Source organism: Penicillium manginii (assembly GCF_028828005.1).
Source record: "Penicillium manginii strain IBT 31320 chromosome Unknown utg000008l:1.0-3226943.0:1.0-3228205.0, whole genome shotgun sequence".
Classification (NCBI taxonomy): Eukaryota; Fungi; Ascomycota; class Eurotiomycetes; order Eurotiales; family Aspergillaceae; genus Penicillium; species Penicillium manginii.
Window position 1 is genome coordinate 1,527,741 of NW_026643109.1, and position 12,218 is coordinate 1,539,958.

A 12,218-nucleotide genomic window follows, 5' to 3' on the forward strand; every position below is an offset into this window, starting at 1 on the left:
ACGGCATGTGGGGGAGAACCCACTTCGGTACCAGAAGATAGAATAATGGAATTGTTCAGCACAATTGTAATTGAGTTTTATGGGGTTTCAGTCAAAGTCTAATTGGTAGTTCTGCACAAGTATGTCTTGGAAAAAGTGGATCAAAGTTACATGGTCGGCCTACGCCGCGCAATGGTTATGTGGGTTTGTTTCTAAAACTTGAATACAACGTTTTAAATTTTTTGTACTTAAAGGAGAGTTCAATTCCAACTGTATGGGTTGCTATCAATCACACCTCAAAGACTACCTTTTTCAAATCTGCGGACAAGCATGCAGTTGAACCTTTACCTCCTAGCAGTCGGCATCCTGTCTGGCATCTGCCCCGTCAATGGCAAGGCTTCTTTCAATTCTTCCTTGTCTCATTGGCTATACACCAGCGACATCGACCAGGAAGCTCTTGCTCTCTTGGATCACCCAGAAATCCAAGGTATCCAGAACCTTTACAGCTGGAAGTCTCTCGAGCCGCAGAGAGGCCAATACGATTTCTCTGCCATTGAGAACGATTTGAACCAAACACAGTCCAAGGGCAAAAAGCTCTGGGTTCAGATCCAAGACCGTTCTTTCAGCATCGAAAACAATCCTGTGCCAAGATATCTTCATAAACCAATCTACAACAACGGCAGCGTGCCTCAGTGTGATGGAGATGACTGCGACAGCGACTTCGTTGCAGGCGGTTGGGCTGCAGCGCAATGGAATTCCCATGTCCGCGAAAGGTTCCAGAGTCTGTTAGAGGCTCTTGCAGTCAAGTTTGATGGAAAAGTTTATGGCTTCAACCTCCCAGAGACCGCAATCGAAGTTCAGTCCAACAAAAATGCTACCGGCTATTCTTGCCAAGCCTACTTCGAGGGTACTCTAGACAATGCCCGCTACGCAGCTCAGGTATTCCATCGCTCGTATGCCGTCCAGTACGTCAACTTCTGGCCCTGCGGCTGGGCAAACGAGAATAACTACCTCTCCGACTCGTTCCGGTTCTTTGCAGACCATGGTGTGGGTGTGGGTGGACCAGACAATATTCCCTTCAAGAAAACCATGGAGAATAACGCTTACCCATACATGTCGGAGTATCGGAGTAAAGTCTCTATCAATGTGGTTGCAGTGCAGGAACCGGATTTAGCGGCAATCAATCCAAACACCAGCAAGCCGTTCACGAAGGACGAATTCACCTCATTTGCTGAAAAGCAACTGGGTTCGAAGATTTTATTTTGGGCCTTATCCAGTCCTTGGCTCCATCAGTAACAGGCCCAGGAAGAATATTAGTTACATGCCAACATTAATATAACTATAGATGGTTCGGTTGGACTGGCCTGTCTACTGCTGCAAACTGTAATGAAAACTTCTATGGATTGATAGGTGAAGCCCCGGGTGTGTTGTATGACAATAATTGTAATTACTAGCTATTTAGACATTGTAGACGATGGAGCTGTGAGTTACTAGATCTGGCTAGTTTTTCCCTTTTAGATTTAGCTTCCCAAGACTCCGTCAAACCGCGCTCATCCTAATTTGAAAATACTAGTACTAGGGTATAAAATAAGCGAAGAAGCGGGGTAGAATTTAGTGTGAAATGTGGTGTAAGCAGATAATCGAGTAGCACAGCTCAGTCCTAGCCTTTTCTTTTCTAACTCCTGTACACGAATAAATCTATTCTCTTTCTGAATAATCTTGGGCTTTGTTATCCCACAACTCACCACTTGGTTTGTTCCTCACTCTTGCTCGACCAGTAGCCACGAGACCATGCCACAAACTCTAGGACTGCTCGACTACGGGTGCACGGATTGGTGGATCAGTAGCCAGATAGCCGTAGATCTGTACAATTCTGGTACCGGACTTTGGACGAAAGAGGATCTCGAAGACATAGAACAACAATTACGCCAATCCTATACGATGGGAGCATAATACAAATTTCCAATCCCATGTTCCATGTACAAAATCCTATCTGGTACGTGGGTATAGTCCTAATCCACATTCAGCCTGCAATCTAACTTTGCCTGAGGAAACCTTATGTCAGATACCAAGAATATTGGCAACTTGTGAGAGCGCAATCCAAGGGCCCAATCGAAACTTACCTATGCTCTTATATTGTGGATTGGAACAATAGGACTGAACGAAAGTTTCGAGAGCTTATAGCACAGCCAATGCAAGCCTCTGACGAGAAACCATTGTTATGTCAGAATAGCAAAACCTACAAGCAATTGGTAGCCTTGGTCCAAGATATACTCGGTACGAAAACCGCGATGAAGGTTCTTGGCTTCGGGCTCGGTAAATTTTGCCGTACTGCGCGTGAATGGCTAAAAAAACGGCACGATTCTTGGGATGAGAACTCGGAGGTGAAAAGTGTTATGGACTGCATGATCCAACATTCGATGGCTCTTACTATCGCTCAAATTTGTGGTGGCAATTAAAAATTGACATTGGTTACTTAGGACCCTGAGTATACAGAGGTCGCAGAAGATATACTGACCAAGAAGGGATTCAAAATTGTTGGAACTCACGGCGCAGGAGAATTTGCGGAAATTAACGAAGGCTCGATCAAAATATCACCATTTGCTGCCGCCCTTGTTAAGCAGATTATCGCTGATCTTGCTCGGCCTGTGCTGATTATTTCCACTGGATTTGCAGTCTTCAATAGCCATGAGTAAGTTTGCTTTTATCGATCTTGAAATCTGTCTGACCATGGAACTTCACAGAAAACCATTGGCAGATGCTAAATCTCCGAGAACAAGGCAAATATGGCTTGATAATGACACCTATACCCTTCCAAGCCATTCTGACGACGTTTAAATATGCTCTGCATTGGAAGGATTGCATTTTTATTGTAGACGCGAGCAATCCCTGGATTTGCAAGGACCTTATACTACCTAGTCATGGTGGATGTGATGAAGAGGAAAAGGACAAGATGTCCGATTCTGTTACAACTTCAAGTCAATTTATATTGAACATTGCTTTATATGACTGTAGATTTATATCATAAGCTCATTAATCATATCTCAATAGCTTTTATCAACTGAATGTGCAATGTGGCATTTTCCCCTTGCCAGTATTGATGCATCCTCCATCCATGCTTCCAATCCATCCTCACCTCCAATAGAACTATTTAAAAGGGCACAAATGCGTCTCCAACTTGACCAGCCGCCAAACCACCCTGCTTCTTACCATGGCTGTTACTAAGATAACTCCGATTGAAACTAATCTACTTTCTTCGCAGGTTTTGCAGTTTCATCGCCACAGGGACTCCACCTATACTAGCCAATTCATCCGTCATCCCAGTCGTGGCAACGTGCACGGGAATGAGAATAGGGAACGAAGCTTCGGGGACATCAATCATGATGCCGTAGGGGTTTTTGCTCTGCACTAGAGCTTCCTCAGTGGAATGGTTGGATTGGGTGAAGGTACAGATTGTATTAATAACGGCTATCGTGCGTTTCTCTATTGTGTAGAGAGTACCTGAATCTATGATAGTGGCTTATGTTGTGGCTTGGTGCATAACAATTCTAGCTTTAGTTGAGGCTTCATAGGTAAAGGTTTGCACTGTGTTTATTATACGAGCGGTAGAGGAGAGGTTAATTAAGGCAAGGGATTTAATAAGGTTAGAGATTAGTATTATAATAGGTACCTCGGCGAAGGGAAGGACTACCCTAGTAAGGGTATGGAAGATATTAGCTACTAGGGGTTTAGTATCCTCCTAAGATACTATGAAAAAAGATTTATCCTAGTGGCTATATGTGCTTGGTTCTTCGTAGCGGAAGATAAGGTTATTGAGGAGTTTACAAGAATAGGTTTACTTAGTATCTGATATTTGGACCAAGGTAGTAGTTTTACTTAAGGGATTAAGTTACTCTAGCAGAGAGGTATCCTTTTCCTAGGCTATATCCTGATCTAAATAGCCCTTATTATTTATAGTATACTAATTAACGGGAGTACTGATATATACCTAGATAAACCTTGGTTAGCTATTGTCTAGCCTTTCTATGTATGTAAAGCCTAGAATCTTAGTTATAGGACACAGAGTACCCTATCTTATACCTTTGATTAGAGATACTCTAGAACTCTCTGGGGGTAAAGCTTTTTTTTTTGGCGACTTGCTCTCCGTTCTATATTTATCCCCATCTACCATCCTCCCCTGTTTTTATCACTCTGTATCTTTACTTTATGCTTACTTTCGGGTCTAAATATTATTCCAATGCAATTGAGTTTTTCTTCCATCAGCTCGCGTAGACATGAAGTACTCCAGAACCGGGATAATGAAACTCGCAAAACGGCTATCAGCTCCAAAAATATCCCGGTAAGTACTAGTAGGGTCGAGACCAGTGCTGTGTTTAGTATTTGGCTCTGCAGTTGCGGCCTCTATTGTACTTAGTAGAATTTAAATGAATTCTAATGCATACCCCAGATTATGCCACGCAAAAGCAGCAACGTGGAATTCAAGTCAGAATTACTCCGGAGACGGGAGGATCAAATAACTCAAGCGGGGAAGTAGAGTGGCGGCGATTCATCGGGTTCGCCAAGCCCTCGCCTGGGAATTCATCCCTGCTATTTCTTTCTTTTCTGCCGGTAATGGTCTGGAGGCGTTTCTTCAGATCATTCGACACGATTCCACGCCCTATTAAATTTCAGAACGTAAAATTCCATGTGAATGTAAAGCGGGATCAGCATTGCCCTGCCGGAAATTTGTCGGCAGACAGTCCTGTAAAAGCGAATCAGCTGCTTTCTACCCCGGAACCAAGAAATGCCAAGGTCTTGGAAGTTGAGATGGATACAATTCCGCTTTTCTTCAGGAATAGTAGATTCAACTGCAACACCAGTCAGTTGTACTATATAACGGGAACGGAGCGATAGGGTATGGATTATAACAGAGGCTGTCAAATAACTATACAATAATCCAAGCCGCTATTTTTGAGGACACCGAAATCTATAGCAGTCATGAAGCTTCACAATCTAATTTCTTTTGCTAGCCTCGTGGCCTGGGGAGATGCCCATGGATATCTCACGATTCCATCTAGCCGGACCCGTCTTGGCTTTGAGGTACAGAATCCACCATGTCCCCCTGACAAGCATCTCAACCTTTCGAGATCCAACTAACACCCTCAAGGCCGGCATCGATACCTGCCCTGAATGCTCCATTCTCGAGCCCGTAACCGCCTGGCCAGACCTGGAAACAGCCCAAGTGGGTCGAAGTGGACCTTGCGGGTACAACGCCCGAGTCAGTGTTGACTACAACCAACCCGGTGATTACTGGGGCAACGAAGTGGTCGCAACATACACCGCTGGTGACACTGTTGAAGTCCAGTGGTGTGTCGATAACAACGGCGACCACGGCGGAATGTTCACATACGGAATCTGTCAAAACCAAACGCTGGTCGATCTTTTCCTGACACCCGGATATCTGCCCACAACAGCAGAGAAGCAAGCTGCAGAAGATTGCTTTCTGGATGGGGAGCTCAAGTGCACGGATGTGACCGGTCAAACTTGCGGATATAATCCGGACTGCTCTTCCGACGAAGCATGTTATCGAAATGACTGGTTTACTTGCAATGCATTCTCTGCATCGAGTAATCGCGGGTGCCAGGGCGTTGACGGGGCTGCGCTTGGATCTTGCACGACGACAATCGCGGGAGGTTATACCGTCACCAAGAAGATAAAGATCCCGAACTATGAATCTGCTCATACCTTGCTTCGTTTCCGATGGAATTCTTTTCAAACGGCGCAGGTGTATCTACATTGTGCCGATATCGCGATCGGAGGATCCGGTTCGGGGTCTTCTTCATCATCGTCAACAAGCAGCACTACCAGCAAGACAACTACCACCAGTGCTACCACTACAGCAACATGCACAGCCGCTACAAGTATCGCAGTGGTGTTCAATGAACTTGTGACGACAACCTATGGGCAAAGTATTTATCTTGCTGGATCTATCAGTCAGCTCGGTTCTTGGGATACATCATCAGCCATTGCTTTGTCGGCCAGCTCATACACAACATCCAACCCACTCTGGACAGGATCGGTCACACTTCCTGTTGGCACAACCTTTGAATACAAGTTCATCAAGAAGGGAACAGATGGGACTTTTACTTGGGAGAGTGATCCTAACCGAAGCTACACTGTGCCCACTGCGTGTTCCGGGGCAACGGCGACTGTTACAGCAACCTGGCGATAGATACAAGCCCTCTTTCCCTTGGCAGAATATCAATCTACGAGCTTCAATTAACGTTGTGGAGTTCAAGTTCTTTCTTCGCCTTGGCGGAGCCTTTGTATTGTAGAAGAGAAATATAATACACACGTATAATACACCTGGTAGGCCGGATTTGAATCTCTTTTTGGGGTGGCAGAGAAGACCACTGGCACGAAATTTGTTTCATATTTTCAAGGTTGATCCTGAACTTGAGCGTAGGTGTTTCTAAACTGAGCATCCGAATCCGCGTACGGCGAATGTCGTTGGAATTAGCAACTGAGGGTGATTTTGTCCGAGCGCACAGTAATCAAAGGAAGAGATTAATAGTTAAAATGAATCAGCCTAGTAGAATACACTTACTGCGAACATGTGGACCAGTGTGTAGATTGTTGAATTGAAATGTTTTAGCAAATAAAGACATCTTAACTAATACCTGGATTGATATTATGGGCAGGCGAACAAAAACCACTGTCTCCGTTGTCGTTATGAAGCGCCGGACCTCGGACTAGTCAAATCCCAGGGGCACGGAGCACCTTCCGGAGCCCCGAGGCCCGGTGGGAAGTGCGGGTTGTGGGGCGACAATGGGTAAAGCTTGTTTGAAAAACGAATTGCATATTCCTTTGCAGGCGTGATTTGCGAAAGGGGTTTCTATCACTCTTATAGAAAGAAAAATCACCAGGTTTGGGCGGGTTTCAGATAACCTATAACATCAACTGATAATTTCACTCCGCGAATTCGGCCTCAATGATTCCAAGACCCTCTCCCTGGCGTGTCCAGTACTTTATCGCCCGTAGACCATTTGCTGCTAGCAGATTTTCCCAGCGTTGACGCGTCCTCTCTAAACCCGAGCAAAACACCATCACAGTCATATCCGTTGTACAGGGGAGGGTGCTGGCGTTTTGATCGGGTAGGATGAATTCCTCCATGATTATTTTCGAGAATCCGGGTTTCATCGCGGGTTTCAGATTGTTGAAAATTGTGGTTGCCCTTTCGTCAGACCAGTCGTGGAGAACGATCTTGAAGTAGTAAGCTCTGGCACCCGTATTTTCAAGTCAGAAATTTAAGATTTCCAAATCTGTGGAGAATATGGCTCACCTTGGACTGGTTGGACCTCGTTGAAAAAGTCAAACACTTGCGTATTCACCTTTGCAGCTAGGAGATTCTGTGCGCCGCCAACTTCATCGATAACAGTCGGGAGATCCTCCAGAATCATCTTGCATGGTGCATCGGGAAATCTTTCCGTCGATTAACGGTCGGTTAAAGGTCGGTTAACGGTCGCTTGACCGTCGCTTGACCGACCGTGAACCGACCATTACTGTTGATGGTCTGTTGTGGTACTATCAAATGACCAAAGACCCTACCTTAAGGTACGGCACTCAGTAAGCGCAAATGGTGTAATGGAGGTTAGGACTGGTGATGAGCCAAAGATGTCATTGAGTCCTATAGCAGCAATTATACCTGCTACAAAATCCTATTTTCTTTCACCTAATAATTCTACGAGTTGAGCTATAGTTCAAAGCAAGCTTTATTGTGGGATAGCTAAGACTAGCGAGACACTAAGAATAAGAATCAATACAGAATTGAAGGCCTGGGAGTCAGGAACCCGTCATCAGATATTCATCTAACCGATGAAAAGTAAAGCCATGTAAGAATGTCTATGACATCAAAGGAAAACGCTTTCCGTACCGAATCACACGAGAAGCGAAGTGAATCAAAAGGAAAAGGGACTATACCAGCCAAACAGAGCAGGGCAAGCTCGAGGAATTGCTCGGTGGAGGGCGCGTCTACCAACGACGCCACTGTAGGAGCTGGTCATACCGCCGCCACCGCTGTAGTGGATCATCTCAGCAAGGCGAGGATCGATCTGTTTCTTGGCCTCCAAAAGAACGGTGACCAAATAACAAGCCTGCTTGGAGTCTGCCGGGAGGCGATGATCAGGTAATGGGAGAATTCGGGCGTTCGGGAAAAATGTTTTGACGTTCGCGCATGATTGGCAATCCCTTACGCTTTATAGCGGTGGATTGAGAACCCGAGCGGGAGTGTGAACGGGGCGGGCGGAGATTTCCTTGAATGGTGATGTCGTCCTTTCGGGGGAGCAGGAGCGGGAGCGCGGGAAGAGACGGTTACAATGTCGTCGTCGTCACTTTCATCACTTTCTCCGGCTCCCTGCATGGCGACGATGCGTGAGAGGTGCCACTGCATTTCGAGGAGGGCGAAGGACGGGAGCGGTCGCTTCTTGGGGTCATCGGTTTTAATCTGGAAAATATAACCCGAGGGGACAACCTGCTTGGTGATCATGTGGAAAACGAAGAGATTCTCGCCGGGGGTTTCGGTGAACCCCGTGGGATTGTCGGGGTAGGGATGTTTGTCTATTGGCAGGAAGTCATTGCGCTGACTTGTCAATTTTTCACGCAACGGCAGCCAGTGGAAGGCGATATGCATGGAGGTTTTCTCGTTGTTGATTGAGATTGGCCGAAACGTACAAATTGAATGGTCCCAGTATCTATGAATAGATTCTGCAAGACAAAACAAGTTCTCGATCTTTTCAGTATCCAGACTTTCTCCTTTCCCTAGAATTGCGGAGTGCCACTCAGAAACTTTTGTCTTGCCCCAAAAGTACTCAAGCCACGCCCACTCAGCTTCTCTTGGGCTACCATTGAATTCAAAAGGAACAATATGGGAGACTTCCAGTGTTGGTTGGCCGTGTTCAGTAAGCACACACTGATTCCCATCACGCTTTAGTGCTTCCTCCTTGGCCCATTCGCTGCAAGCATCTTCCGCCAACACACTTAGAGCAGATTCAGCCGCGTGACTTTCCGATGCGGGGATCTCGGAGGAGCTGGTAACTCGCTCTCGTTTCCCGTTCTTGTTTTTTGAGGTCGTTGTGTACCTGCCGTTTTCCCGCAAACATCCCAGCATAATCCGGGTCCGGCGTCAAGAGTCCTATGAAGGATAGGGTGCTTTTTTGCCCTGCTCCTGAGCTGTCTATGCATGCCTCTAGCTCCGAAATTTCGGCAAACCAAAATGGGAACAGCCATCCACGTCTCAATTGCTTCAAATGCGGTACCTGCGCTGCAATCTTTTTGATCAGAGCCACCCGAATAGGGTCATTGAACTCCGAGAAGATGTTCTGATTATCCATCTTTTTCCCGATAAGGATGGCGTGGCAGTCTGGACGTACGGTCGAGGTAGATGGCATGGGATCTCAACACACAGGCAAAGGGGAGGATTTGTCATCGCCAGTCAGTGGCAGGCGATGAGGATGGTGTAGGAGTCTCACTGCGTCCGAGAGAACGGTGTTGATATGAGAGAGACACGAGAGGAGACACAGAGCAGATGGGGGGGGGTAGAAGAGAACAAAACAACGAAAAGTGGGAGGAGTCGAGGCAGGTACGATGAGGGGACTGCCCTAAACGGGAACTATGAGACCAAAGCCTTGCCTAAAACAGAAGCTGATTATGTCATTCTTTCAATTACACAAAACTATACAGAGGAAAAGCGTATAACGGAATACCTCCATGTAGGTGTAGGATGGTTCAATTTAGAAATACTCTATGCAACAAATACAATCAACGCGATGGCATATTATCGTGGTGATAGAGAAGGAGGAAGAGATCAATCTCCAGTAAAAATACCGTCTCTCAATGGCATGGAGTCCAGTCCATACCCATAACAACTTGAAGTCAACAAAACCGATCCATGGGTTGGTCAATAGGTAGGCAGGTAATTATTGGACTCAATGATGTCTTTGGCTTATGCCGTCTCAAGGCAGCACCGCAATGGAGTCTTTTCGTGGGGTGACAATCGGTGGGCACGCTACTGTATGGCATGGCGAGTTTGACGTGCTTTAATAGCTTCAGTCAGCTTGACCTCTCTGTGGAGTTTTAGGTTTACAAAAGTTATCCTATAGTAGAGAAAAGTATACATGTTCGGATGCTTCATTGATTGGAACTTCAAGATAGAAGCTAAGGATAGAAAGTGAAGAAAGTACTGAAGAAGATAATATAAAGGAAGGCAGCTGATGTCGCGTATGAAGTGAAGAAGAACAGGGGCCTCGTGACTACTGGCTACCCAGAATATCACAACCTCCGTCCTGGCGAGCCCAACGACAGTTTGCGCAGCAGTGAATGCTGATCCCTTGGTGGTGGGTACGAACTCACTTGGTCCATGGACCGTAGGCTCGGGCACAGCGTAAACATTCCACTGGCTCAATGGTGCCAGTGATATGGATATGAATTCGACGGGTTAGTCCAGCCGCAGTGTAGCCTCCGTGTTCTCTAGGAATAGGTTCTCAGACGAGTCTAGCGACGACGAGAGCAGCGATATCATATGTGGCGTAGGGCTGCTGTGAGGCGATTTGAGAGACAGATTCCGCCCATTCGCCCGGCGGCACGTGGCCCGACCCCACGGTGGAAGCCGTTTCGGGGTGATCAATCTCCATTGCGAGAGGCATGGGCCTGTTAGTTCCGTCAGTACGAGTGCGGATGAGTTAGTCACGAGAGTGAACTCACGAGGTAGCAGAGCTAGGTGCAGTCTTTTGGTTGGAGCCAGATTAATCCTGGCACGATGGCCGTTAGTAAGGCCTTTCGGGGGGTCAATGGCGCTCGGTCAGACGGAAGACGTCAACAAGAAGGATCCTTTCGGGCTCGGTGTGGATTTTCGGGAGAGATTGAAGCGGGAGGGGAATCGGAATTGTTGTCTCCAGTCGGTGGCATGCGATGAAAATGGTGTTGGAGCTTCACAACACAATGGAGGAGAGAGTGTGAGGAGGAGAGGAAAGGAGATGGGATAAAAGTGATGAATATGCTCACTGGCGGGTAGAGAGTGGAATGTACTAACTAATGGGCAGCAGTTATAGAACAGTCATAGGCAGCAGTCAACATCTGTCCATTGAGGGCTCTACTTTGAGACTTGAACGTAATAGTTTCAATCTTTATTTTAAAATTAAAGAGAAGTTTCTAACTAGTGTCTGGTGGTATTTTCCTTGACCAGACAAATGGTGGTATTAATCATCTCTGGGTTGTGAACAGGGTACTAGACACTCATATACATCTTCTTCCATTTTAGGAGATCGGACGGAATGCGCAGATCGCTTGGTCCCAGTACACATAGGATCAAGCGGGTCAGCCTCTTCGCTTGGCGGCGGGAAAAGCTTCGCGGCCCCCAGGACGATATTCGCAATTACGAAAACAATATCCCTGTAATCGGAGAGCTGCACCGTTTATTGAGCAAGTTAAATTGTCCCTCATTGTCAATTCTGTAGAAGTCGTAAAGCAAAAGACTCGAGAAACTCGGGAGATTCCGCAGTCCGTGCAGTTCACTGCCCCGACGAGGCACTTGAAAATCGGTACGAGACCGTTACAATATCTCCGTTAGAGTTTCAATGGCCTCAAGTAGTCACAGTTATCGGTTCCCTGCATGGCGACGATGCGTGAGAGGTGCCACTGCATTTCAAGGAGGGCAACGGACGGCAACGGTCGCTTCTCAGGGTCATCGGTTTTAATCTGGAAAAGCTACCCGAGAGGATCACCTGTTCGGTGATCATACGAAAGATGAAGATGTTCTCCGAGGTTTTCGGTGGTGATCATACGAAAGATGAAGATGTTCTCGCCGAGGTTTTCGGTGAACGCCATAGACTCTTCTGGGTATAGATGTTCGTCCATTGGCAGCAAGTCACTGCGACGGCTCGTCGATTTTCCGCGCAACTGCAGCCAGTGGAAGGCGATACCCATGGACGTTTGTTCCTTGTTTGTTGAAATTGGCCGAAACGCACAAATCGAATGGTCATAGTATCTATGAAGAGATACTGTAAAGCAAAACAAGTTCTCGACCTGTTCAGCATCAAGAGGTGTCTCCTTATCCTAATATTGCGGAGCGCCACTCAGCAATTTCGGTTTTGCCCCAAAGGTACTCGAGCCACTTCAAGTTCCATCCGACTTGGGCTACCATTTTTCTTGAAAAGAATAATATGGTAGACTTCTAGTGCTGGGCGGCCGTGTTTTGTGAGCACACA

The 12,218-nt window shown here is 46.6% G+C and overlaps 6 protein-coding genes across 6 annotated transcripts; 3 read left to right on the forward strand and 3 right to left on the reverse strand.

The window, feature by feature from the left end:
• Positions 1-309: 309 nt before the first annotated feature.
• N7533_011224 (uncharacterized protein) lies at positions 310-1,275 on the forward strand (the record flags this gene model as incomplete). Its single annotated transcript, XM_057107874.1, has 1 exon — positions 310-1,275. The coding sequence occupies one exon, from the start codon at positions 310-312 to the stop codon at positions 1,273-1,275; it is 966 nt and encodes a 321-aa protein (XP_056955252.1).
• Positions 1,276-4,956: 3,681 nt separating this feature from the next.
• N7533_011225 (uncharacterized protein) lies at positions 4,957-6,190 on the forward strand (the record flags this gene model as incomplete). Its single annotated transcript, XM_057107875.1, has 2 exons — positions 4,957-5,058; positions 5,126-6,190. 2 exons carry the CDS (start codon positions 4,957-4,959, stop codon positions 6,188-6,190), a joined length of 1,167 nt encoding a protein of 388 aa, XP_056955253.1.
• A 737-nt stretch (positions 6,191-6,927) lies between these two features.
• On the reverse strand, positions 6,928-7,418 carry N7533_011226 (Plant methyltransferase dimerization; the record flags this gene model as incomplete). Its single annotated transcript, XM_057107876.1, has 2 exons — positions 6,928-7,235; positions 7,301-7,418. 2 exons carry the CDS (start codon positions 7,416-7,418, stop codon positions 6,928-6,930), a joined length of 426 nt encoding a protein of 141 aa, XP_056955254.1.
• A 438-nt stretch (positions 7,419-7,856) lies between these two features.
• On the forward strand, positions 7,857-8,147 carry N7533_011227 (uncharacterized protein; the record flags this gene model as incomplete). The annotated part of the gene is made up of 1 exon (XM_057107877.1): positions 7,857-8,147. One exon carries the CDS (start codon positions 7,857-7,859, stop codon positions 8,145-8,147), a length of 291 nt encoding a protein of 96 aa, XP_056955255.1.
• Positions 8,148-8,206: 59 nt separating this feature from the next.
• Positions 8,207-9,124, reverse strand: N7533_011228 (uncharacterized protein; the record flags this gene model as incomplete). The annotated part of the gene is made up of 1 exon (XM_057107878.1): positions 8,207-9,124. One exon carries the CDS (start codon positions 9,122-9,124, stop codon positions 8,207-8,209), a length of 918 nt encoding a protein of 305 aa, XP_056955256.1.
• A 2,594-nt stretch (positions 9,125-11,718) lies between these two features.
• N7533_011229 (uncharacterized protein) lies at positions 11,719-11,937 on the reverse strand (the record flags this gene model as incomplete). The annotated part of the gene is made up of 1 exon (XM_057107879.1): positions 11,719-11,937. One exon carries the CDS (start codon positions 11,935-11,937, stop codon positions 11,719-11,721), a length of 219 nt encoding a protein of 72 aa, XP_056955257.1.
• Between the last annotated feature and the right edge of the window lie 281 nt (positions 11,938-12,218).